The 27,522-nt window shown below is 40.1% G+C and overlaps 1 protein-coding gene across 2 annotated transcripts in view; it reads left to right on the top strand.

Moving 5' to 3' along the window:
• Positions 1-27,018, top strand: part of LOC149250334 (uncharacterized) — a 75,777-nt gene extending 48,759 nt beyond the window's left edge. For both annotated transcript variants that reach the window (XM_089459029.1, XM_089459030.1), the window contains exons 4-6: positions 22,915-23,070; positions 24,732-26,212; positions 26,398-27,018. In XM_089459029.1, coding sequence (XP_089315155.1) covers positions 22,915-23,070; positions 24,732-26,212; positions 26,398-26,878 — 2,118 coding nt within the window. In that variant the 3' untranslated portion in view covers positions 26,879-27,018. The remainder of the gene's footprint in view (positions 1-22,914; positions 23,071-24,731; positions 26,213-26,397) is intronic.
• The last annotated feature ends 504 nt before the right edge of the window (positions 27,019-27,522 follow it).

Below are 27,522 nucleotides of genomic sequence, written 5' to 3'. Positions count from 1 at the left end.
GGGTATCAGTGATGGTCCCGGATCTGTCAGAGGCTAGGAGGGTGTACACCTTCATTGAGGGCTTACTTGAGCCCCTGTGTGGACTAGTGAATTCATGCAGACCCTCCACGCTGTAGGAAGCAGTCTTGTGCACTAGAGATCTACAGGGGGTCATCCCCAAGATTAGAGCTCCTTTTCTTGCACGAACCCCCTTTCCACAAAAGGAGCATGAGACTAGACCTCCAGCTTAGAGGACCACACAGGGGAGGGGGCAATTAGATGATGAGACACGAAAGGACCTCAGGAGGAGGAAGCTGTGCTTCACATGCAAGGAGCCCTGGGCACCAGGGCATCGGTGCACTGTCGGTAGAGCACACTATATTGAGGTGTTTTTTTACAGTGACCAGGAGGACGAGGTGGAGCAGGATTGTGGTGGGGCAAAGGGTGAGAGTTTGTTTGATAGAGGGCCACCACGACCACCTCCACAGGGAGGGGCATCCCTTGCTCCAACTGGGGGAGTCCTTGCTTCCTTGTGCGGGATTCCCAAATTTTTGACACTAAGGATTAGATGCACTGTACAAGGGCAGAGGGTGTCAGTTCTAGTTGACAGTGGGGCTACCCACAATTTCATCGATGCCCATTTGGTTCAGAGGAGGGGCCTCACCACGACTGAGTTCGAGGGCTTTTTAGTCCTAGTACCAGGTGACTGTACCATACAATGCACTAGATATGTGTCTTCCTTGATAGTAGTTATGGGGAACTACTCGATGACAAACCATTTCTTTGTGGTTGATGTGCTAGACAACAATGTGGTGATGGTGTCCAATGGTTGTATTCCCTTGGGCGAGTGACGACAGATTGGAGGAAATCGGAGATGGAGTTCATTGGGCAGATGGCAAACTGGTAGTTTTGAGAGGCATGCAGTCTTATCCACCTTAGACAGTTTCGGCCCACAGGATGGAGGTAGGCCTGCGACATGGGGACATTTTATGGGTAGTTGAGCTGAGGATATCAAGGGCTGGGGGACAAGCTCAACCACCACTAGCAGACATACATGCTTTGCTGGACAGATATGCAATGGTGTTTGGGGACATTCCACCAGGGCAACCACCAGACAAGGGATTTGAGCACACTATTGAGTTGGAGCCGGGTGTGCAGGCAGTGATCACCACCCCTTATAGGCATCCCAAGGCCTATAAGGACGAGATAGAGAAGGCCATCCAGGAGCTGCTAGCATTGGGCCATATCAGGCCAAGTTCCAGTCCTTTCGCTTCTTCAGTGGTACTGGTGAAGAAGAAGGATGGAACCCTTCGGATGTGCATTGACTACCGGGCCCTCAACCGAAAGACACTGAAGAACCGGTACCCCATTCCCTGCATAGATGAGCTGATGGATGAGCTTAGAGGAGCCAAGTACTTCTCTAAGATCGATCTGCGTTCAGGGTACCACCAGATCAGGGTGAGGGATCAGGATATCCCTAAGACAACTTTTCGGTGCCATTTGGGCTGACCAATGCTCCGGCCACCTTCCAGTCATGAACCAGTCTTTCGGGGACAATTGAAGAGGTTTGTGCTAGTTTTCTTCGATGACATTCTGATTTACAACCGGACATGGAGGAGCACCTCCAATACTTGGAGGATGTACTACGCATTCTGGAAGAGCAACAGTTTTATGCCAAGCTCTCCAATTGCGAGCTTGGGTTGATATAAATGTTCTACCTAGGGCATATCATTGGTTCCGATGGGGTGAAGGTCCATGAGGAGAAGATTCGGGCCATTCGGGATTGTCTAGTACCTCGAGATGTCACTGTGTTGATGGGCTTCTTGGGCATTTGCCCCTATTACAGGAAGTTTGTCAAGGGGTTCTCACAGCAGGCAGCACCATTGACCGACTTGACCAAGAGAGGGGCTTTCGCATGGACTGATGGGGCACAGGTTGCCTTCGACCGCCTCAAGGAGGTGATGAGAAGTTGCACGGTCTTGGCACTTCCGGATTTTTCCCAGCCATTCACTGTGGAGTGTGATGCATTCAAGGTAGGAGTTGGAGCAGTATTGTCACAGGAGGGGCATCCCATTGCTTTCGAGAGTCGGAAGCTCCTACCACATGAGCTGTCATATTCCATATATGACAAAGAGATGTTAGCCATCATGCATGCATTGGCCAAATTCCGTCAGTACTTGGTGGGCAACAGGTTTCGAGTGAAGACTGATCACAACATTCTTTGACACTTCATGAAGCAGTAGGGCCTCAATGACAGGCAGCAGAGATGGGTCAGCAAGGTGTAGGCCTATGACTTCGATATAGAGTATGTGTGGGGAAAGCACAATGTGGTGGCCGATGCTCTATCTTGAAGACCAATTGGGTTATCCCTCATGAGCATCTGCCATGATTGGAAGGCTCAGTTGTTGGTGGAGTACTCCAAGGACAAGAGGGCATGCGAGGTATTGGAGGGTACCCATCGAGATGAGCATTACCGAGTGATGGATGAGGTCATCTATTACAAGGGGTGCATTTTCTTAGTGCCCAACTTGCAGTTGAGGGAGAGGGTGCTCCAGGCAGCACATGATTCACCATTATCTGGGCACCAGGGGTTCCGGAAAACTTATATGGCAGTCAGGGAGAGATTCACGTGGAAGGGCCTCAAGGGGGACGTGCTGTAGCACGTACGAGAGTGTGAGGCCTATCAGAGGAACAAGGGGGAACTGATCCACCCCACAAGATTGCTACAACCACTTCCCATCCTTGAGGGGAAATGGGAAAGTATCTCTATGGATTTCGTCACTGGGCTTCGCACAGTGCAGGGGAAGGATTGCATCTACGTAGTGGTCGACAGGTTGACCAAATTTGCTCACTTTTTTCACCATCCCCACCAGATACACGACTGCACAAGTTGCATAACTGTTCTTTCAGGAGATTTTCAGATTGCATCGGCTCCCCAAGAACATTATGAGTGACAGGGACAAGAGCTTCATGGGAGGCTTTTGGCAGGAGCTTTTCAGATTGGTCGAGACCAAGCTCACTCCTAGCACCAGCTACCATCCTCAGACAGATGGCCAAACCAAGAGGTTTAATTAGTGGTTGGAGGGGTGTCTGAGGAACTACATGACCGGTCAGCAGAAGGCCTAGATTCGGTGGTTGCATTTGGGCAAATATTGCTGCAACACCACACATCACATGTCCATTGGTATGACTCCTTTTCGTGCTTTATATGGATATGATGCATTATCTTTTGCTGACATTGTTTTTGGGGACAACTGAGCCCCAAAGGCCAAAGATTGGGTCCAAGAGAGGCAAGACATCCTCAAGGCTCTCAAGGATAACTTGGTCACAACCCAAAATGAGCAGAAGGTATACGTAGATCGACATAGGATGGAGAGGCATTTCGAGGAGGGGGACTTGGTGTACCTCCGGCTACAGCCTTACAGGCAATCCACGTTGAAGCAAAAGGGGGCCGAGAAGCTACAACCACACTTCTATGGGCCCTACCGGGTGGTTAGACGAGTTGGGGAGGTGGCCTATGAGTTAGAGCTGCCTCAGGGGAGCATGATCCACAATGTTTTTCATGTCTTATGCCTTAAAAAGGTGTTGGGACAACAGGTGACAACAACAACTAATCTACCCCCATTGGATGTTTGAGGGCCACTTGGTTTTGGAACCTGAGGCCATTTTGGAGAGCAAGGAAAGGAAACTGAGGAGCAGGACCATCAGGGAGTTCATGGTGCGTTGGAAGAACTTGTCGAATGAGGATGCCACCTGGGAGGGTGAGCACATATTAGAGCACCCAGCTTTGAGGTTGCTTGAGGGCAAGCAACATTTGAGAGGGGAGGACTGTCATGTCCCTTCTCAAACACATTTGTAACAGGGTGCTGCTACACAATTTTGCACATTTTTGGCTAAGGAAGAGGACCCACCAATTTCGACTTAGGGACTTAGGAGGCAATTTGACTTAATTTGGTTGGTTGCTAGTGGAATGTGGGGGCCACCCACATGGGAATTCGAATTGGCCCATTCGAATAGCTTGGAGGGAAAGTCAAATAAATAGATGGTGGGGCCCACATGAGGCAAGGGAGGCCCAAGGAGTTATAAGGAGGGAGAAACTCTCATTTTGGATTCATTCTTACATCTTGCAAACAAAACTACTTGACTGTTCGCTCTGCTATTTAGCTGAGTCAACCAACTGTTTAGCCACGAATCTCTCGAGCGGGAGATTCAACCTCTACTTCAGGGGACCATCCATGCTTGCCCTAGAGAGTCAGTTCCACAAGTTTTTCAGGAGTTCCAGGGTTGTGAGACAACACCATCATCTAGCGCAGAGTAGGGAGTGCGTATTTCTGGGCAGCCAGAGAATACGCAGGAGGAGTTAGAGCCATCAGTGATCAGGTGTTTGCTGAGAGAGTTAGAGGGCTGAGAGAGCAACAACAGAGTAGCATTCTTGCTGAGTTTACATCCAACAAAGCCAACATTCCAGTAGTTCAAATTGTTGGGCTTGGGGACAGTGCAAAGGCCACTTCCAACAGTTTCGTGGAGCTTGGGAGCAGGAGCTGTAGGCCGGAAGCCCATTCGGGAAGTCAGGGATTTGATAGCAGGGTCAACCCAACACTTTGGGACCATTTCCGGGAGGATTGACAGGCAGTTTCCAGCAGGCCGAGTTTTGCAGTTGTAGCTGAAGTTGGGATCCAAGGGGGTCGAATTTTAGAAGTCTAAACCAGCCAAAATCCTTCGTGAGTTTTTCTGGGTTTAGGCCAAGGAGTCCGGGGTTAAAAGAACATAATTTTCTGGGCAGTAGAAGTGCACCTTCCAGCCATTCGAACTTCAATAGAAAGGCAGTTTTCTGGGGCAGCGCAGTGCAGATTGTTGCAGCATTTGGGCAGCCTTCAGCTCAGCGATTTTCCCACTTGGGTTTGGTCATGCCTGTCCATTGAGACAAGCCCATGTGCACCATCTTGTTATCTATTGTATTTAGCCTTCAGAAAATTAATAAAATGGCACATCAGTTCCATATTTGCTGCTTTTCTAGGGATGCTTAATGTGTATTTCGTTTTTATAAATTGCTGCACAAATTATTTTCTTGTTATCACTTATATTCCTATTTAGGATCATTATAATGTCTCTTTTTGATGCCCTTCCTTTGACTTCAACGCCTTAGCTCTGATACCATGTTGAAGAATCTAGGGCACATGTAGTTAATGAGATTCTTCTTGACTTTATAACTATTTGTGAGGCATTTTAATTTTCTAATTAGCACAATCTTCTCTTTGATATTATTAGAGTGTGTGTTTCTTATTTGATGAAATAGCTACCAAAAAACAAAGAGACAAGAACACAAGATGTTGGCATTCTACCAGGGCCAAAACCTCTCCCTCTTGGAGAGGAAAACCCGCACATAATTCTTCTTATAGAGATTCCAATTGATGAACACCAAGACCATGAACCTTGATCCACTAGGCCACTCCAAGACCAAGACACCAATCCTCTTCTTTACTGTTGAGATCAACATCATCATTACTGCTTTATCGAGATCATCATCATGATTCCACAGGGATCCTTACAATTGCACCATTGCTTGCTTCATCATTGTGTCACTGAGGTCTTTCTACTGCTGCATTATCAAAGTTATCATGGATATCATTATTGCTGTAACATTGTGATCATGGAGATCATTATTGCTGTAACACTGTGATCATCTCTGCACTTTCATGAGATAACAATAAGGTTTATGTATGTATATTGAGAGTATTCCCATAGGATCACCGAGATTCTTATCAGTGCTGTTAGACCGAGTAGTGTGTGATCTTCCTCAAGACTGTGTGACTGCATTCTTGTATGACTGTGTTTTAGTATTGAAACTGTGATCATAAGGAGGTTGAGACACTTATTACTTGCACCGAGATACAATACTTCATCATCGAGATCCTGTACCTCATCACCGAGATCCTTTGCCTTATGCACCCATCCAAAGTTGCAGACTAGTCTGAGATTCTGTCTTCCTGCACCCATCTGAAGTTGCAGACTAGTCTAAGATTCTGTCTTCCCATACCCATCCAAAGTTGCAGACTAGTTTGAGATTCATGAGATCTATATTTACTGTACCATCCAAAATTGCAGAGTAATCCGAAGTTTTATACCGCTGTGGTTGACTGAGATTCTAGCACCATTCGAAGTTTCAAAGGTATACGAAGGTGACCCCAGCGGGGTATATATAGTGGTTAGCCCTCCATATTAAGCCGACATGAACCAAAGAAGAGGTGTGTCTTTATATGTGATCCAACATGACTTCTTTTAGCTATTTAATTCATTTTTGCAGACCAACATGACTGTTTTTCTTGCTGCCTTCTTCAAGAGGATTGTGCTTGTCTTGGAGGGTTGTTCTAAACACTAGGTTGATTCATATACATTACATATATGCTCAAGAAGAGCTCTTTACACATGTCTTTGACTCTTTGACTTTCCTAAACCTATGGAATGAACAAGAAACTCATTCTTATAATTTACAAAAATAATATTTCTTTTTCTTGACAAGTACAAAGATCAAAATTACATTTGTAAATCCCGAACCTAGTTACACTTTCTTCAACAAATCTATCACCCTATAGTCACTTGGGGAGATTGCCGCTTGCCAACATATAACAAAGATCTCACACAACCAAGTCTCTTCTCTGCTTGGGGGGATAACCCACTTCACAAGGATCTCGTACAACCAAGTCACATCTCTGCTTGGGGGGATCATTCGCTTGACAAGGATCTCACACAACCAAGTCACATCTCTGCTTGGGGGGATAACCCACTTGTCAAGGATCTCGCACAACCAAGTCTCATCTCTGCTTGGGGGGATAACCCACTTGTCAAGGATCTCGCACAACCAAGTCACATCTCTGCTTGGGGGTAAATCCACTTGACAACGATCTCACATAACCAAGTCTCATCTTTGCTTAGGGGGATCCCCTCGTCAACACATGACAATGATCTTGCACAACCAAGTCTCATCTCTGCTTGGGGGAATCTACTTCTCAACATATGACAAGGATATCCCACAACCAAGGCTCATCATCCATGATCACCCTCTCTAGGAAGGGTCACATTTGTCAGTCTACGCTGCTCTTTGAAAACCAAGAACTTTCCTTTCAACAAAGGCTATGTCAACTATCTGATCATCAATCACAATGTGATGGAGAGCCTCACTGCTCCTCTTTGCACCATATCCCAGACATAGTGATATTTGATCTCAATGTGCTTGGACTTGTCATGGAACACGAGATTTTATGCAATTTGAATCCCACTCTTATTGTCACAACATAGTGTTGAAATATGTAACTAGGTTTGGTCTTCATAATGACATATGTAATCATGATTTCATGTAATATATGTAAAGGAGAAAATTAAAACTATTTTGTAATGCTTGAGGCATGGGTTTTAATGCTCAAGGAATTTTATTTTGTTGGTAAAGCTCCTATTGAGAGCTTCTAGGGCTTGTAATGTGGTCTACAAGTCAAATGAATCCTTGTCATGTATAAGAGACCCTTCTTGGGCATGTTACATATTACATGTTGATTTTTGGTAGCATCATATGTGCTCTAGCCTTGAAATTTGGTGGAGAGGCTAAGGCACATGAGATCTCCAAGACCCAGAAATTGTTTGGGGAAATTCCACCCGGATGAGGAGTTAGTAAAATAATTAATATTTTTAATGGGTTCCTAAGTCTAAACTTAAGAAAATAAAAATATTAATGGGTATTAATAAAGATAAGGGTGAGAAGCTTCTAAGAGATGAGGATCAAGTCTGTTTTAATCTTATCCGTTGATTAGAGACTTAATCTCGACCATTGATTCATCAACAGGAAAATTATAAGAGAAGACTTGAGGATCATTTGGAGATACACCAGCAGATACTCAATATCTCAAGGAAAATCGGTTTTCAAGAGAAGGAGATCGATTTCAGAGGGAGAGTTGTAGGGTGGAGGAAGAGGAGGGTATCAACAGCAGTTAGTGACTGAGGAGGAGGTGATGCAGGGATATTGAGAGACAATGCAGAGGGAGACGTAGTCCAAGGGAGACGTAGCCCTCATGCAGAGGGACACAAAGCCACTCAGAGCCACGCTCAGCCACGCAGAGTGACGTAGAGGTGACACAAAAGTGGGAGAAGGGTCTCCAAAGTGTCAGAAAGTTTCCAGGGGAAAGTCTCAGGTGTTTTCTTTCAAGTTCTCTGTAAAATCATTCCTTGTAAAAGCGATTGTTGCTGAAGATTAATAAAACCCTCATCTGCTGCACCGATTTTCCCACATTGGGTTTTTCGAGGACAATTGTCCAAAAACAACTGTGTTGATGTGATTGGTTCTTGTGTATGTATTTTCTTTGTGTAATTATGTGATAACTGCAGTAGAATTTATTTTAATATTTGCTGAAGGGATTTCGTAAATAATTTACTGTGAAGAATAAGTAGGTGAAATAAATCAGTTGCTGTAATAGAATTTCAGGTTAGAAATTTTCACATTACAAAAGAAATTATATGAGTCTATAGATTGTCAAGGAAACCCCTCCACGACCAAGTATACGAGCTACAAGTCAAGTCCGCCTATATGCATCATCAAGTCGGCCTGCCAGTGAAGTTGGCCTATTTTGGAGCCCAACAACGCTTATATAAAGGAGGACTCGACCTCTCTCAAGAAGTGTCACTCAAGTACTACAGAAGTTTGAGCAAGAGACAAGAAGGAGCCTCATACCCTAGCAAAGAAAGGAGAAACATAAGAAGGAAGAAAACAGATGTGTTTAGGTCTGTTTTGGGTCATCTCTCTCACACGTGCAAACTGGAAGGAAGAAAACATATGTGTTTAGGTCTGTTTTGGGTCATCTCTCTCACACGTGCAAACTGTAACTAGGGCACACTTTCAACTGCAAAAGGACGAAATTATAGTCAGATCAAGGAGTATCAAGGGTCAAAGAAGTTTGGGAATACAAGTCGAGTCATTAGAGAAGGAATTTCTGCTCAAGCGAAGGAGAAGAGGAGTTGTCTTCACCATGATTCTGTGTCACATGCAAACTATGGTTACTGCAAAAAAGAGCCGAAAATCCCAGTCAAGGTGTAGGTCCGAGTTTTTGATGAAAAGACAGATTTTAAGGAAAGAGACTTGGATTGATTTTGCTAGGAGTCAAGAAGAATTGTGACTTGGTCTTGGAGGGGTCATTTGGTCAAGGGTCTAGGTCTCGGAATTCGTTAATTGAAGATTCTATAAGAAAAATAATTTATGTGGGTTTTCCTCTAAGTTTGGAGAGGTTCTGGCCTTGGCTGATCACCTATATCTTGTGTCCTTTGTCTTATTGTTCTTTATGGTGCGATAACTGTTTGATGAAGAAAAACTCTAATAAGAAGCAAATGAAAGAAGGAACTAAGTAATAAAGGTAAAAAACATATCACAAGCTGTTATCATTATAGGAGAAATCACCTACAGTGGCTACCCCTAGATTTCTCAACATGGTATCAGAGCTAAGGTAACAAAACAAGGAAAGGAAAGGAAACTTAGTAAAGGACACTCAAGGATTGAAGCACTGAAAGAAGAGCTACTCAAGAGCCGAGTTCAAGAACATCTCCAAGCAGAGTTGATCAAATTCTAGGCTCTATTCCTCTATTAAGTCCATTATAAAGGCAACAAAGAAGTCTAAACTTCAAAGACCTTTTTAAAAGATGAATTAACTACAAGATGGAACAAAATACTTGGCTATATTCCATAGAGGCATGCATACATATAGGGCATCATTTCACCTATAACAAGACCGAGTAATAGTCAGATCAAGGAGCTATAAAAGGGATAAGAGAAGCGTTGATGATCAAGCCAAAATCTTGAAGGGAGATCTGCCGACCAAGCAAAGAAGAATCGAGTCATTCCTTACCCTAAGTCACATGACACGTGGACACCAGACATGGAGGACACCTAAATATGAATATTCGACATGAGACACAACGACCCCGGCAACAGAACACGAGGGACACATTTATATATATATATATATATATATATATATATATATATTTATATTGAAATATAGTTCTTGATCCATATTAAATTGTAACTTATCTAATCAAATTAAAATATAATTACTTCATTTAAAAAAAAACAAATAGAATCAAAATGTGATATGCTTGGTCTTGAATGTTCAATGTTCATTGTTCATGTACAAGCACATAAGAAACTACTAACTATAAATTTAGAACTTAGATATTAAAACCGTAAAATGCAGATTTTCCATTAAGTCATCAAAATCAAAATGTATTAATGTTTACATAGATACTGACTTTCGAGTCCAATGTCACTAGAAAATACAAAAGAGTAGATACAAAATAAGTAGGAATATCATAGCTTGTCACTGTCATCAGTGGTACTGGTCATGACTCACTAGCCACTAGCCAGTGAGCCATGAGTCCACGACTCATCACTCTATCAATATTCCATGTCCTCCTCCATGTCATAATCATCATCACTGCATCTGACTCTACTCCATCCTCCTCCTCTATGCCCAATCCAAGATCTGCTACGACATTTGTTGGTGTGGAGGATGACCCCTCAAGATACTCTGACCCATCATCAAAAGTCACTGGCTCTAGCACTGGGTCATTGAGATCCTTGTTGGCTAATGCCAACTCAACACTGACTCATCATCAAAAGTCACTGGCTCTAGCACTGGGTCACTGAGATCCATGTTGGCTAATGCCAACTCAACACTGTCGTCCAAGCCCATATCATCAGGAAACACATCCCACATCTTTGTCTTTCCATTCAACCACTCCTGCCTCTGCCTCTGCCTGTAAATAAGACAAAGGTTGGTGTGCACATACACCATTGTCTCTGTCCTGGATTGCTCAAGCTTGCTCTTTTTCAAACTATATAGATTCCCATAAGTGCTCCAATTCCGCTCACAACAAGAAGATGATGTAACTTGAGAGAGGATCCTCAAGGCTAATTGTTGTCTAATAGGGCACACTACCCCATGAGTTGCCCACCAAGGATAGGCATCTTTGACCCTCCTGTCTCCGAGTACATCATACCCCCCAAATCTCCTAGTGCTAGTGGAGAACTCTACAAGGCCTTCTTCCACCTCAAGAAAATATGCTCTATCCTGAAATATCCTTCTGAATGCTATCTTCCTCCCCTGTGAAATCTCTCCATCCATGTGAGGAGGGTATCTGTGTGAGGTCCCACCACGGAGCCACTTTTGACTGTAGTACTTGGGATTCAAAGAGTGAGCTAAGCAATGCAAAGGTGTGCAATTCTTATCCCACCTAGAGATAAGAATATCCTATATGGTGGACCATAAGTTCTCTGCTAATGCCTCATATCCAGGGCACTCATTCTCCATAACAATAGTCTACACAGACTCAATCATGGAATCCCAACCCTCATAAACCTCTCCTAAGATGGGCTGGTCCATGTCTGCAAACCGCAAGAAAGAAATGATAGGGTTCATGATCTTTATGGTAAGATTCACCCTCTCCCACCAATCATCATCTAACACTATGTCCTTTACCTATTTTGAAGCAGTTTGATCCGTCTTTCTCCAAAAAGACCAAAGATCTGAAATAACCATGACCCCAAGAGCAGCCTTCACCTCCTTCAACCTCTTAATCATGATGAATGAGGAAGCAAACCGATTATCCGCAATCTTCAACAATGATAGATGTGTGTACTCTTTATATATTATGAAGGCATTGGTATGGTTTTGTACAAAATTTCGGATATGGCGTGCATCCTCAATAAGATTGCCAATCCATGTCACATATGAAGCAATAGATTTAAGCGCTAAATTCAAAGAATGAACAATGCATGGTGTCCAAAATACTTGTGGATATTTAGTTTCCACAATCAAGCCAACAACTTTGCAAACAGGTGCATTATTTGTGATGATTTGCACACAACTTTCAACACCTACATCTTCAATAACTTTAATAAACAACTCACCCATATATTGTGCATCCTTGTATTGTCCGAGAGTATGAACTGCTTTCAAGAAGACTGATCCATTTTGGGAATATACCATGAAATTGATGAGTGGACGGCGTGCTGTATCTGTCCATCCATCAGAAACAACACTGGCACCAGATGAGATCCATGATGATTTAATAGGTTGTAGAATTTTATCCACCTCCTTCCTTGCCTTAACCAACAATGTGGTTCTAAGCTTCTTTGAACTTGGAGGAACATACCCAATTGGAGTCATATCAACTTGAGCTTGACACATCTCAATAAACAAAGGAGACCGTGAAACATTAAAAGAAATGAACTTGAGTTAGAAAAAGAATGCTATTGTAAGATCAACCTCACGTCGCTTCTTATGCTGAAAAATCTTGTCCATTGGACCTCCACAAGTTTGGGCTGCCTTCTTTTTTGTTGGCTGAATTTCAGCCCCTCTCCCAATTCTACTACTACTATTATTCCTCAAGAATGGAAGAGGATCTTCATTTTTCTAATTTTCCTGCTTGCTGCCACCACATTCCCAAAGCCAGCTGCATCCTCCCTTTCCAAATCCATTCTTTCTTTAGCACTGATCTTTTTGCATGCTCCAATTCCACAAGGAAGGCCCAACAAATGGCCCTTAACTCGAAAGTAAGTGCTCTTAAATTCACCCTTGCAGAAATTACAAGACCAAAGCACATTCCCTCCCGCACCAACCTTTGGCCCTTGTTTCTTGGTTACATACTTCCATAGAGGGTATTTTTTTAGTTGTGCTTGTTGTCTTGCTACAACAGCATCATATGTGGGCTGAGAAGCACCTAAAGCTTCACTTGAAGCACTTGGGGCACTATGACCAACAGAAGGTGAAAAACTTGGAGGGGGGGAGGGGGGAAGACCACGAAAAGCACCACCCTTGTCTTTCCTTTGACCTCTGCCAGCTGCCTTGGATGATTGAGCCATTAATCTTCTTGCTGTTATAAAGTCCACACTCCACGGGTGTAATAAAAATGACTTGCAAGTGCAAGTTGCCAGTTGCAACAGTCGCCAAATCCTTCACCTACAAAAAAACGATTAAACAATTAAGAATACTCGATGGTGAAAACATTTGCCAAAACTTGTGAGCTACAAATTATACTTTACAGAACTCTGTTGTGAGCTACATTCTCATGATTGCTGACTGGGGAAAGGAAATTTCATATATGCAAGATTATTTTTCATTTTTGCAGCTAGGATTGATTTTAAGATTCAGCATAGAACTTCAGGTGTTTTCATATATTAATTCTTTTTGATCACATGCATTGTTTGAATTATGATTACAAAGGACTATACTGAGTTTTTAATAGTTTTTGTGAAGTCTTTAGCAACTCCATATTTTTTGTTGGGTATAATGTATCTGGCAGACGAGGCTCTGACTGAAGCAGCTTTTTGACATCCCATTTTGAGTTTCAGGGCAGCCTATTTGCTGCCGACTGAAAGGCTGCTTCTTTGCACAACTGGCCATCAGCTGGTCTCTGTGGATGGATAAATGTCCATATATGTATCCTGGACCTTGTTATGTTACCCTGGAATAGTTTCTATTAAAATTTGGCACCAAAGTTATAATATTCACTTGGATGGAACCAACGAGCAGGGAAAATAGTAAACAGCTAGAATATTACAGCAACCATCCAACTGAAGAACATAGCTTGCAAAGTCTCAAGGAGCAGCATGCTCAGAAGTACATCCTGTCCAAATTTCAAAATAATCTTTACAGCAATATATATTGGAAAACCTGCAAGTCTGTGTGACACACTGGCTCAAAAGAATAAAACAGTGAATTTGTCATCTGCTGTTCAGTAATCCGAACTCATATTTTTGAATGTTGTCTCAGCTCTTCACTCAGTCATGACACTCTTTTCAAGGTTTCAAGGGTGGCCATAACAAAAAAAATATTCAGATGATATGCTAGATGCTGCAATGGTTAATTATAGGCTAATACTAGTTGCTGGATGCTCGAGTCTAGAAATATGATTTCATGGTTGATGATTTGGGTGAAAGACCTGCAATTCTGGGATATGAAAGTGATAAGCTGGTTAACTGTGCATGCTTGATATGTACTATTTTAATACGATGAACATCGGTATTGGGAATTAGTGTCTTTGTCTGAATGTTGCACACCTTAGTATGGATGCAGGTCCATTCAGGTATTCTAGGTTCAAGCATAGTTCGGTTTAGGTGCAAAAACTCATGCAATTACACTGGTTTGCGCCTACAAGTGACTCGTAATGAATATAGCAAAAACAAACCAGGATACATCGGACTCACAAGTAAAAAAAACTAAAAAAATAAAATATCAGTGTACAAAGGTTCAATTTTGCCTATACAATTGTATAATAGATCAGGACACAATGACCATAAAATACAAGAGTTTCAAAGTCATATAGTAATTGTGGTTAACTGGAGTTAAGACACATGTCAATGTACCAGATCTGTTCGCTAGCAATATAGACTCTGTATCAACAAGCATAGGAACAAGATCTTTGACATGGTATAGTACTTACGCGTGTAGGATCTTTTTTACATGGAATCCATGCAAGCAATTGCTTAGACAAACCATCCATGAAAGAAAGTGGAAGTGGGGATCTAACCAAATAAAAGACAGTGTTCGTGAAATTGGAGGCTAACACTGTTCTATATTGTATGTGGCGATAACATCTGTACAGCTGCTGGTTAAGAACGGTCATCGAACAACGACCAATTTTGACTTTTGGCCCTGTCAGAGCCTGTATACTATCGGAGTGTGTAAGAAGCAAGCTATATTGGTTTTGTTAAACTTTTCATTAGTTGAGTACAAAAATAAATAAAACAAAGAAAAACTTCACCACTTGAAACAAAAAACACTGGCGGTTGTACACAACTTGGACGCTATGTACAACAGACCCACAAAAATTCATTGGAAAAGCAACGTATATTCTGAATCTGGCTTACTTGGTAGCACTGCTGCACCACGCAAACGGCAATGCCCAACCTTTCCACCGAGCAAACGTAGCGACTCGACGGAGATTCTATAGTGACGGCAGTGGAGGAAAAGAACTAAAAACCCGGAAAAAGTAATCGCGTGGGATTTATAGCTCTTTTTTCGTGGGACACGTGTCCAAATCGGGAAATACGTTAGGTCAATGTTTTTTACACCTATAAAACGCGTTTTTCATTCACAGGACACGATGAAAACCAGTGAATACGTTTTACGTTTTAGATGACACTTTAAAAACTGTTTTTGGCATGTTTTAGGACGTTTTTCGTGTCCGGAACGTGAAATACGAGACATGAGACCTTGGGGGATGTGTCATGTGACTTAGTCCTTACCATATTCCTGTCACACGTGCAGCAGCAGAAAGGGCCGAAAATATCAGTCAAATTGCTGGAGGGAAGGTCAAGGTTGCAGGCAGAAATCTTGAAGTCTACCAGCAAAAGCCTTTGAAAGAAAAATTCATTGCAAAGAAAAGCAAAAGTCTAGATTATTTGCACCACTCCATGAAGTCAAACCTACAGTAACAATTGCAGATCTGAGAATTTGAAATCTCTCTATCTTTGTGATAACGTAGACCTCATCTTCAAGATGTGTCCTTGTGACATCATTACTCTACTCTACTTATAAATTCAAATCCTGTGGTGACTGAGTTCATGTGGCACAAAAGATGTAGTCACCAACCTCATATATATTCTCTGAAATTTGAAAGGACTAAGGAAGTAGACATGAAGCAGTCCAAGATTTCTGGAACTGTACTATCACTAGAGACATTGTTACACTTGTAGCTATCAGTTTTGCGTGAAGACCTGTGAAGCTGTAAAAACATTGATCCAAGGTCAGTAAACAAGGGCTCTGTGGCAATCATATACTTGAATGAAGGAACAAATGAGTATAGTGAAGAATATCTCACACCAATGAAGATGGCATCCATAATTGCAAGTCATCACAACAAAGGTAAGTAACCATAAGGTATGTATGGTATATTTTATGTTTTAGGGTTGAAAATATGATTCTAGGGTTTGTTAGAAATCCAGGGAAGGGATAAACCCTAGCATGACATAAAGAGGGAATAGATTCTGATCTAGGGTTTGAACTTTAGAAGCCCTAGGATGACCTCTTGATTGCATGAAAACCCTAAAAATCTTGGCATCATGTTTTAGTATCATATTCTTTGCTTGGGGTACTTGTTAATTAATATTGCAGGTACAAGGAGTAAAGATGGATGGGCTGATCCTTTTAAGAAGCATGATGAAAGGAGGGAACTATACCAACGCTTAGATTCTTAGACACTATTCATGATGTAATGATAGAACTATGGATAGCAAGGATAAGTAGAAGATGGAAGATCTCTGCCATGTAGGATGCATCATATTAAGGATGACATTATAATAACATACAATTGAAATAAGAGCTCATGTCATCAATACAAAGAAGTTGGAAAGATAGACGAAGTAAAAGTCTACATGCTTGTAGCAGTTATCATAGGAGAAAGTAGCTCTTGCAAACCTCATAGGAATCATAAGTAACACTTATGGATAAAAAAAGTCATCTAGTAGAGCTCATCATACATCATTCAAAAGGGAGCATTTGCAGGATGAGGATGAACAAGATCCTCTGTTGGAATCTTCATTGGAAGATTCACCTACTGGAAAAAGCAAGGGTCTCACCGAGAATTCCACCTTGTATGGGATTCATGGGATGATGGTATGATGATAAAGAAATGAAGCAGGTCATGATGATTGAAGAAATTTCAATCAAGGAAGCTGCCAAAGGAAGTCTGGATGACCAAAAAGAAGAAATGAGGTATGTATGCATGTATTTGATAAAGGAAAAATTGAGTCATGTCATATAGTTGCAGATAACAGGAATTCCTTGAGCAACTTATCAAACCATTGTGTAAATTATCTAACATTTTCATTGTCAATTTTCTGAGCTTCCTGAAATTTATCTAGGAGTTGTATGCCTTCCTTGACCATGACCCATCTTGTTCCAAGTAGATTTCCTCCTTAAGAGAGCCATGCAAGAAAGCAGTCTTATTGTCCATTTGATGTAGGCTCCATCCTTGAGGTGTAGTGTGTAATGGCCCATCTCGAATTAAAAGGAACATAGGGATATTAGCATGCACACGAGGCATGCATATGATAGCTACATATGCATGCATCGCCTACACTACACTAGTATACATATTGGTTAATATTGAAAAAACTCCCATATTTAGGGTAACGAACTAACTATTGAAGTGAATACATAACTCACAAGAATATAGTAGGGTACTTGATATATGTAACACCACCATAATATATATATAAATATATAATTCAACTATATAAATGCAATGTATTGAACTCACCACAAAGGAATTATGTACCCTACTACATACAAAGGAACTATGTACCCTACTACATACAAAGGAACTATGTACAAAGGAATTATGTACAAAAGGATTATGATATATATATTATTCTAACAAAAGAAACTACGTATTCTATAAAATCAAAAGAAAGTAATATATATTATAAAGAGAAGTATATATATATTAAATTGTGAATTAAAATAAAACCATAATACTATGAAAATAATTTGATATAAACAAAAAGGGAAAACATAATATGATAAAGGAGATACACTATAAATAAAAGGCATTGTCATCAAGTCGAGAGGAGAGAAGGCGGTGACCGCCTCTGCAACTTTTGAAGTTATCGAATTAAAGGCAGTGGAGAAATTTGGAAGCGGTGGAGTAACCTCTCCAGCATAAAAGGAGGAAAGGTACTGCAGAAAAGGGGGGGAAGAAAATTTTATACAGAGGGAGATAGAGGAGGAACTTACAAGAGAAAGACACAGAGAAGAATTGAGCAGTTGTTCTTGAAGCTTTTGGGCACGGGGGCCAAATTACTTCGAATTTGAAGTATTTTGGAGCTGGGTACCGAGATTGTACCCAGTTTGGTTGGGAGGTTTTGGTCTTTTGGTAGCCAGAGCAAATTGGGAAACATCAAACTAGAATTTCTTCAAATTAACTTCCAGGTATTCTTCTGAATTTTTATTTTCAAATTCATTGTCTGGTTAATGATAAATTTAGGGCAATATTATGAATTCTGGTTAAATTGTTAAAGCAGGTTTCATATTTTGGTCAAAGTAAATGTTTGAGTAAATTATCTAGGGCCTTACACAATGAGAGCGATAATGGATCTGATAGTGGTATATCAGGCAACCAGTGCAAATATCTCTTCATAGTCCACTCCTTCCTTTTGAGAGAAGCCTTGAGCAATGAAGCTGGTCTTATATTTTTCAACACTCCCATCAACTCCATGTTAAATTTTGTAAAGCCATTTAGAGGTGAACACAGACTTGTCCTTGGGTTTAGGCACCACGTCCCAGACATCATTCTTCATGATAGATTCATATTCCTCATTCATTGCATCCTTCCAGACTTGGTGCTTTATGACTTCTTCGACCAAACATCGCTTAGTTTGAACAATAATACTCATAGTAGCTAAATACACTCGATACCTATTTGGCTTCTTACTTTCACGAAATGTCCCTCTTTGTGAGACTCAGAGTTCACAATTGACAATTTTAAATGATATTAAAGATCTAAAAACAGTTGGTGGAACCCTAATTTGGGAATTTAACAGGGAATAATTAATACAATTTTCAGAATATACTACTCTGCAATATATGTACAAAATTCACCAATTTTGCTATTGAGTACCGACCTGGGGTTCTGTGGTTGAAGATGTCTCTGCTCTGTTGTGGTTCTCGCTCCCGCTCCCGTTACCAAAACGACCAAAACCTCCCTGCCACACTGAGCACAAATTCAGTACCCAACTCCAAAGTACTTCAAATTTGAGGTACTTGGCCGCCTGCCCAAAATTTTAAGAACCACTGAGCTTAGACTTCCTTCTATCAGTGACATGGATTTTCCTCCTTTCTGTAATTTCCCTTCTCTGTAATTCTTCCTCTTTGTAATTCCCCCTTCCTGTCATGGCCTTCTTCACTCCCTTGTATCTTTTATTCCACCGTCTTCCAACCTTCTTGTTGTTCGTCTCCTTCCTCCACCACTTCCTATTTCTCTTCGTTGTCATCCTCCTACTACCTTCTCGACCCTTCTTTCTTTTGGATGGAGGCGGTTCTTAATTTAAAAGAATCATTTGAAATAGTTTATTTACTTTTTAGATCTTATTAGTATTTTATTAAATTTTAGTTTCTAAAGTTGTTTTATTCATATATTAAATAAATTACTTTATTTAACATTTAATTAAATTCTTTTATTTACTTTAATTAATTATAAATTAATTAAATTTTAATTTATATCTTCATTATATATATATATATATTATTGATTTAAAAGATTAGTCATATATATAGTTCTATCAGGGTGGTACACATATCAATGCCCCACTTGGTATATTTATTATATTTTGGTGAGTTTAGGAATTTATTTCGATAATCGTTTCATCCACCTAAACTTAAGCTTTTTCACTATTAGCTACTAAGTATAGTAGTGCAATACACGCAGTTCATGCATATGTAGCTATCATATGGATGTCCCGTATGTATGCTAATATTCACATTTTGTTTATAATTGTAGGCGGGTTGTTACACTCTTGGAGCAGTGTGTTTTTTAGCATTTTCAAGAGTATCTTTGAGCCACAAAGGTCTTTTCCTTGAGGTAGAGGGACCAATGGGAGGTGGATCAATGGTATCCATCGGGCCTTCAACATTGGACATCGGTTCATTTGTAGGAGGTTCATCCTGTTTTTCTGCAACATCACCATTGTCCTCCCTAGGGATAGAGAGACCTCTACATTTCCTAAGGGCAGTGTCTTCATCAAAGGTGACATCATGGCTTACTTCCGCATCTCTTTGACCAGGCACATGATTCTATATGCCTTTGAATTTTCATTGTAGCCCACAAAAATACCTTTCTTCCCAAATGCTTCCAACTTGTTTCTTTTCTCTTAAGGCACATGAAAATACATGGGACAACCAAAAATTCTAAAATGAGAAACATTAGGTTTCTTACCAGTGAAGACCTCCTCGGGAGTCTTGAAATCCAAAGCTTGATGTGGGCTTCTATTTTGAACATACATGGCCCTGCTGGAAACTTCTCCCCATAAGAACTTCGGTAGGCCTTAATCATGGAGCATGGCATGGGTGGCTTCCATGATTGTTTGTTGCTTCCTTTTAGCAACACCATTTTGCTCAGGAGTGTATGGAATAGTTGTATCCCTCTTAATGCCAACCTCTCTGCAAAAGTCATTGAATTCATTTGATTCATATTCGGTTCCATTGTCGGTCCTCAATACAAATCAACTTTGGATGTTCAAACTTCAAAGATTATGCTCTATTACAATAGCTAGGATTTTAACCTTATCCAAAGACTTAGGCTTCTTGTCTTTTAGAGCTTATGACAAATGTTTAGGGAATGCTTGTTTGTATTTGTCAAGGATAGTTTGTTCAATAGGATTATACAGGTTAGGGAATTCCTTGAGCAACTTATCAAATCATTGTGTAAATTCTCTAACATTTTCATTGTCGATTTTCTTAACTTCCAGAAATTTATCTAGGAGTTGCATGCCTTCCTTGACCATGGCCCATCTTTTGTTGAAGGCTTGGTGTAATAGGTCCGAGTTCTTAAGGCTACCTTGGGGTAAATCTAGGTACTAATCCCTAGCACTTCCTTCTAAGGTCAAGGCAAACAACATCATAACCACATCCTCCTCTTGGATCAACCTTGCACCCACAAACCAATAGAACTCATGTATGTGTTTTTCAGCTGCAACTACATCAGTGCCATTGAATTTGTGCAAACAATCTTCATATTTCTTAGGGAAGTGTGAGGAGCATCAAGGAAGCCTCTCACATTCAATGGCTTGAATGTAGCAACGAGCTCTGGTGTTGGAGGTAGATGTATTAGCGAAGAGACTTCTAACCATAGGAATATTTGAACTAATTGAGATGTGAAAATATCAATAGTTTTGTTGTGGGTAGTTTTCACCTCAACAATCCTCATCTTGCTCTTTAGTGGAATTTTACCACATGAGAGGCTTCCCAGTTTTCACCTAAAGGATATTCTAAGTTAAATGGCTCAAGGTGAAATGAATCGAAGGCTAAGTAAGGTTCTTTTTTAATGGACAAGGGCACAATTCTTTGTGTGGGAGTAGCATACCATATACAAAGCCCTTAAAGAGGGACTTATGACCTAGGGCTTCAAGATATAGATCAACAAAGGAATACATTGGCATACAAGCACCAAGAAAAGGTTTGCAAATGATGTAATCAACTAAAAGGAGAGGGCAAACCTTCAAATTAAGCTCCAAGTTGAAGCCCCTACCAAAGTTAGGATTTTTCTAGGGCAAAAGTTGCTTAGGGAAGATAACGTCAACCCTATTAGGGCAAATCCAACCATTAAAATGATGGATTTTGAGTGCAAAGGATCAATCAAGTCGAATTCAAGCTAAAAATGCCTCAATGTCTATCTAATATGTGGCCTAATTGAACTTGGGCGTATGCCCTAGTCCTAGCGGCTTGCCTTAAAGGGATTAGAAAAATAAAGAGGAAGGAAAGAATACATTTTTCATGATTTTTGATGACCACAAGGATTCTTAGTGCATTTCTTTACTTGGGTGATGGAGTCTTCATGGCTAAATCTGAGATGAACCAACTTTATGCTTCGAGTAAGGGGAAAACCTAGTTTTCATTTGATAAACCATAGCTATCTTTTCATGGGGAAGAAATTGTGGAGGCACGAGCTACCCTTTCCCTCACCCTACTTTTCCCACCCCTCTGGTGCGCTTTTTACTTCTTTTTGATAATGCTTTTTATATGGTGCATAGCTCAAGGATCAAAGCTTGCTCTTTATGATATAACATTTGTTTTACCCCTTAAGATGAGTCAACTTCTTGCTCATCACGGTTGGGACATGCAATCCTGATGATAGGATGGAGCATCAAGTGCTCAGGGAGCGAGTGATGTCTAATTGTGGGGGGGGGGGTGTAGAGCTCATGCTAGGCTTTTTCCCACGTGCTAATTTCATCTCAGCCATCTTTTGCATTCTAAACTTTTGTTTTTCTTTCGTTGTGGCTATCTTATGGTTTTCCATTCTTTTAGCTACATCAACCTCCAAGGAAAAGTTTTCCAGCCCTACTTAAGGATGTGGATGTGTAAGTGCCAAATCGCAATGGACCAATGACAGTTAACCTGAAAAATCGAGGTGGCATTGAGGGATGATGAAAGATGTTATGTATGGAATGATAATGAACACACTACTACATTCCAAGTTTCTCCAAGTAATGCCTCTCCTATAACCCAAAGGCCTTAGAGGAGGTCCCATTGGACTAGGGCTAAAGACTAACCCTAGCGAAACAAAAAGCATCTGTAAACACTCATGAAAATGGCCTGATTTGGACCATGAACTCATATGATGAGCTTTTTCTTTGTGGTAAACTGCATTGGTCAATGCTATCTGTTCTTACCAAAGAACAAGGGCCAGCTTATGGTGACACTCATTATTTATATTATTTATGCTACTTTACTTGAATGTTGTTATTACTTGCATATTGTTTTAAGATTGCTTTTGTGAATGCTGTTGTTCCGTGCATATTGTTTTAAGGTTGTTTATACAAATAATATTATTACCTGGATATTGTTTTAAGATTGCCTACGTGAATGTTGTTCCTTGCATATTGTTTTAAGGTTGCTTATGCAAATGCTGTTAGCATTTGCATATTGTTTTAAGGTTGTGTATGCTTTTAGGCATAACAGGTCAGTGTATTTTTCTAAGATCTGATTTGAACATTTAGCATTCCATGTGTAAATCTAGAATGATTTGGTAAAACAGAAATGACCAATAAGAATGACCTTGGATCTTCTGCATTCTGTTACTTTGTGAAAGCTTTGTAGTCCTAATTCACTTTGTTTTGTGAGCATTGGAAGTGTTTGGAAATAAATAAGAAAAGGTTCTGATATATATTTGTTGGCTGTGCAGTTCTTATCTTCGTTTGGTGCCAAGTTAGATTCCACAGAAGAGTCAAAATATGACAGTAGTGGAGGCAATGATGCTTTTCATGATTTTGTTGCACCTCATAACTTTAAGGGTGACTTCAGCTATGGGGGAGCCACGATATCTGTGGAAGAGATGCTGGTATGTTTAATTTCCCAAGAATTCCCACTCACAAAATCATCTAGATTGATGCCCATTATAACACTCAGCTAAATACGTGATATTGTGACTCGTAAAGGTTTTTGGATGAGATGATGTTTTGCGTTCCTTCCTCCTTACTACTTATCCACATATATTTTGAATGTTGTCTCCATTTTGATTTTACTCTTGTTGCCGTCATCAGTAGATGTTATTGTTTCCAATGAATTAGATTTCTTCAAACTTTTTTTCTTTAAGATGAGGTTCCACATTTAGTCATTTTGTTTTAATTAATGTTGAAACTATTTAACAAAAGCATATTTGAGAAGATAATGATATCAAGGCATGCATTCATCAGAGGCTAGAGCACATTAAGTCCTTGCATCCTGACATGCATTTGTTGGAGGCTGGAGCACATTAATCCTTGCATCCTAAAGATCCAACCATTTTTTTAAGCAGGAATACATGATCACATTAGTTTGCACTCTTCCCCTTTCAACTTGCATTTCACATGGCATTTTTAGATTTTTTTTTTGTAAGCTTGGTAGGACTACATCTTCATCATATCCAACTTCTCACCCCGATCTGGGGGATAGCACAAAATTTGAACCCAAGACTTCTGGTTCGGTGAGACTTCATTTCCACGGCCATTGCCAATTGAGCTACCCCAAGCGGACAGCATTTTTAAATTTTCATTTAATTGGTGAAGATCAATTTCTTTGGCCTGAAAAAGTATGAGAATCTACTGTATGACCATTAGTTAGATTTGAGCTAAATGATTACCATTTAGCTAATTGACATTTTTTATACATGTGACTCTCAGCTAAAGACAAGCTATATGACAATCAACTAGTCAAATCTGTGTTACATTTAGTTGTCTCACCCTCAGAGACAAGGTGCTGATGAGAAGAAGGCAATGTATCTCAATGTATCAAGCTTCAAGGTTGCCTGCTTGCAAATATATTTGTTTGGCATCCAACAGTTGAAGAGGTGATTTATGCTCTTTATGTCAGTGTGTATTGGGCTTTCAGCGCAGGTTTCTTACTACTAGATCAAGTTGGCAATGATAAATTGGACCTCTGTCTTCTGATGATACATGCAAATGTGCTAAGATGTTCTTACACATTAATTGCCATTTTTAATTAACATCAACTAGCTGTGTTATTTTAAAACAAGCTTCTGATGTTTTTGATATTATAAGATGGTTTCTATCACATAGGGAAAAACCAGTACTTGTTTCCATGAGACATAATATGGCCAAGAACTGTATTCTGTAATTATAGAAATGGATGGAACCATTTTCTGTTAACAGGTTCTTTTATATTGAAGAACACAATCTGCAAGTAATGCAGCATTTTTCTTTTTTAACAAAGAATAATCATAATCACTTCTTCCACATGAATATTTTTGAATGAAAGAATAATTCTACCCTGTTTATATTTGGTGATAAATATTTCTCTTGATTTAGGGTGATTCTATTCCTTTAATTTGCAGTACAGATTCAGTGTGGCATAATTTGTTTAACTGAAAATGAAAAAATGCACTTATTTGTAACAAGTATTATAATTTATTAGTTGAGCCTGTGGAAAATGTGCTTTCTACAAAGACAGATTACGCCATTAATTTGGTTTTTAGCTTTTCTTAGTACATTTTGTGACTTGCAGGACCACTTGCAAAATATGCTAACAGCTGACCGTGTGGTGGATTGGATCATACATGGGCTACAGCTTCCTCAATATGCACATGCTTTCAGAGAAAATGCAGTAAATGGCCTGGATTTTCCTGCACTTGTTGAGGATCACAGCCAAACACTGTTATATGATTTACAGGTCCAAAGCCGTCTTCATCGTAAGAAGATTACATATGCTATAGTGAGACAAATGTTTGGTTATGGTGCTGTTCCAGGCTCTCCAGAAAATGCAATGTGTGTATCTTCAAGTTGTGGCATGATTCAGTTGCACTGGGACCCCCCATCATTTGTCGGATATCCTCCACTCCATAAGTATCTAATACACAAACGCATTGATAATTCATCTTCTTGGATGTCAATAGGTGACTCGAAAGAAAATTCCTTTCTAGATAAGGATGGGAGTCATCAAGGAAAATTTTCGGGTTATAGAATTCAAGCATGGGGGGACCATGGTCCATCGGACTGGGTACAAATCCACAGTTGTCACCATTCTGATATACGTGCTTCAAATGACCATTGTGCTATGACGTTTATCGCTGGAAGAGCGCAACCAACTGAAGATTTCATTGAAGCTAGTAAACTTTCCAATACAGATTTACATGGATTAAAAGTTAGTCAAAGGTCAGCAGGTTGGGGATGGATGTACTTGGCCAATTGTCTCTTACTCATTTTAGGTATCATCTCAAGACATAGTCTTTTCTTCAGAATTATTCTGGCTTCCTGGACCCTGTTCAGAGCTATGGTTTTAGGTCCAATACATACAAGACTTATGGAAGCTCAGGGTAGCCAGTATATTCTTTGGAGAATGGCAGGCTGGACCTTTTCAACATTTTTTTATTTCTGTCTCTTCATGCAATCAAAAATATGGGATCTTTCATGGCAAGTAAATGGTAGGACATTTTCATCAAATCCATGTTCGCCATCCAGGAGGGAACTTGTAGCAGAGATCAAAAGCTATAATTATACTGATGAACATTCAGGGACAGCTCAGAGTGCTGAAGATTTAGTGATAAGGGCTCTTTATAATGAAGATTCCTTTTCGTCCAAGGTCTCATCAGAAACACAGGGAAGTGCCTTGAATTTAAAGATGATGCAATGTACTACAGCACCCTGGGAAAGCAGAAACCAAAATATTGATGGTTCCATGAATTCTTTTCTTCTGGATACTCGATTAACAGATGTTGGAGATACTGGAATTGCTGCAGAGACAGATGCAGATTTGAGAAGTAAACGTGTTATGCAAGGGAAATGCATGAAAAAGATTGCATCATCTGGAACAATAGATGATAGAGAACATTTAAACACGTATAGCTTGAGCACAAAAAGTAAAAGACGTAGCTCTTCTGCTCCAAATGGAAGGGTTATTAAGTCCACTGAAATTTCAGCTGACACTATGGACATGGCTGATCACAGGAAGACTGAGTTCTCCAAAATGCATGGCAGAAATAGGTACAGGTATGTAATTATTGTATCTCAATGACTGTTCATAGGTAAAGTTGAGTTTTTCTGCTTATTTGAATAGAATTCTGTATGCTACATCCATTGTCTATCAAAGCAATTATTTGGCTTAAACAGGCAACCATATTCAAGTTATATTAGCAAAAAGAAATCTATTAAATATTTGGCTCTATTATCTGCAGGTGTAATTATGAGGGATGCAAGGCTAGATTTGATCGTTGGCATTATATATCAGATTGGCAAATGAAGTTTCAGAAACATTACTGTCGTGACTGTCAGAATGTTTTTTGTGTTAAGCATACACGGATTTCTCCTCATGGTCCTCTTGGACGGTGTGGTCTAGAGACCAACTGTCTTTGTCAAGCTTGCTTCCAGTGCTTGCCTTTAGAGGTACAGAAAAAACTTGAACAGATTAATAAACTTCGTGTGGGACCTTATGCATCTGGTGATTCTTTGTCACATGCGAAGAAAAGGAAACATCCAATTTTGAAAAATGCATTAAGTCACTCAAAGAATAAATTTTTTAACCTGTCTAGCAAGAACAGCATGCATGAATCTCAGAATGAACACCATTGGAGTCACAACATTGCAAAAGATCCATATCCCCCAAAATTAGACGTGGCATGTTCCAGTGACTCAACCAGTTGTTCTCTATCAGATTAAAGCTAATCTTCTTCTACGTCAAGATTCAAGTAGTTGCTCTAACAAAGCTGCCTCTATGTAATTCGAAGATGGCCAGAAATCTTCCACAAGGACATCCCTGGTCAGTGGTCTATGTAAATTCATATTATATTTCTTTGTTATATTGTGTGCATATTCAATTTGGCTGAAATTGTGATATTATAATCCTTGTGCTGGAAAGTGGTCTCCTTTTCTTTGATTTAAACCTTTTCTTTTATATGAACTTTGCATCAAAATATTATTTTATTTCATAGAAGGGGTATTTAATTTTTTTTATAACAAATGGAAATTACAAGAATATACCATGTATAATTAATAGCTTTGCTTCCTCTTTCAACTCAGATCAGGAGAGGCAACATGTCTAACTGATCCCCACAATTAGTTCCTAGCTACATGCATGTCTTTAACGACAACGTTTTGTTCCATAGAAAATGCTTCCTCTAATTATAAATAAAACCACAAATGCAGATGAGCAGCTCTTTCCAAAAAAATTGGGTTGCAAGAGTAACTATCACAAGCACTAGCCCTTAAGGCTTTAATAGTCCCTATATAAACAAAACTATGGTTTGAGTTCCCACTTAACATTTTACTGCTACAGTGGCTTCTTGACCTCAGAAATCACTAGA

Source organism: Pinus tabuliformis, chromosome 7 (assembly GCF_031772625.1).
Source record: "Pinus tabuliformis cultivar Carrire ecotype Pingquan chromosome 7, CPIR1, whole genome shotgun sequence".
Taxonomy (NCBI): domain Eukaryota; kingdom Viridiplantae; phylum Streptophyta; class Pinopsida; order Pinales; family Pinaceae; genus Pinus; species Pinus tabuliformis.
Note: the sequence above shows the minus strand (reverse complement) of the source record. Positions and strands in the feature narration are given on the sequence as shown.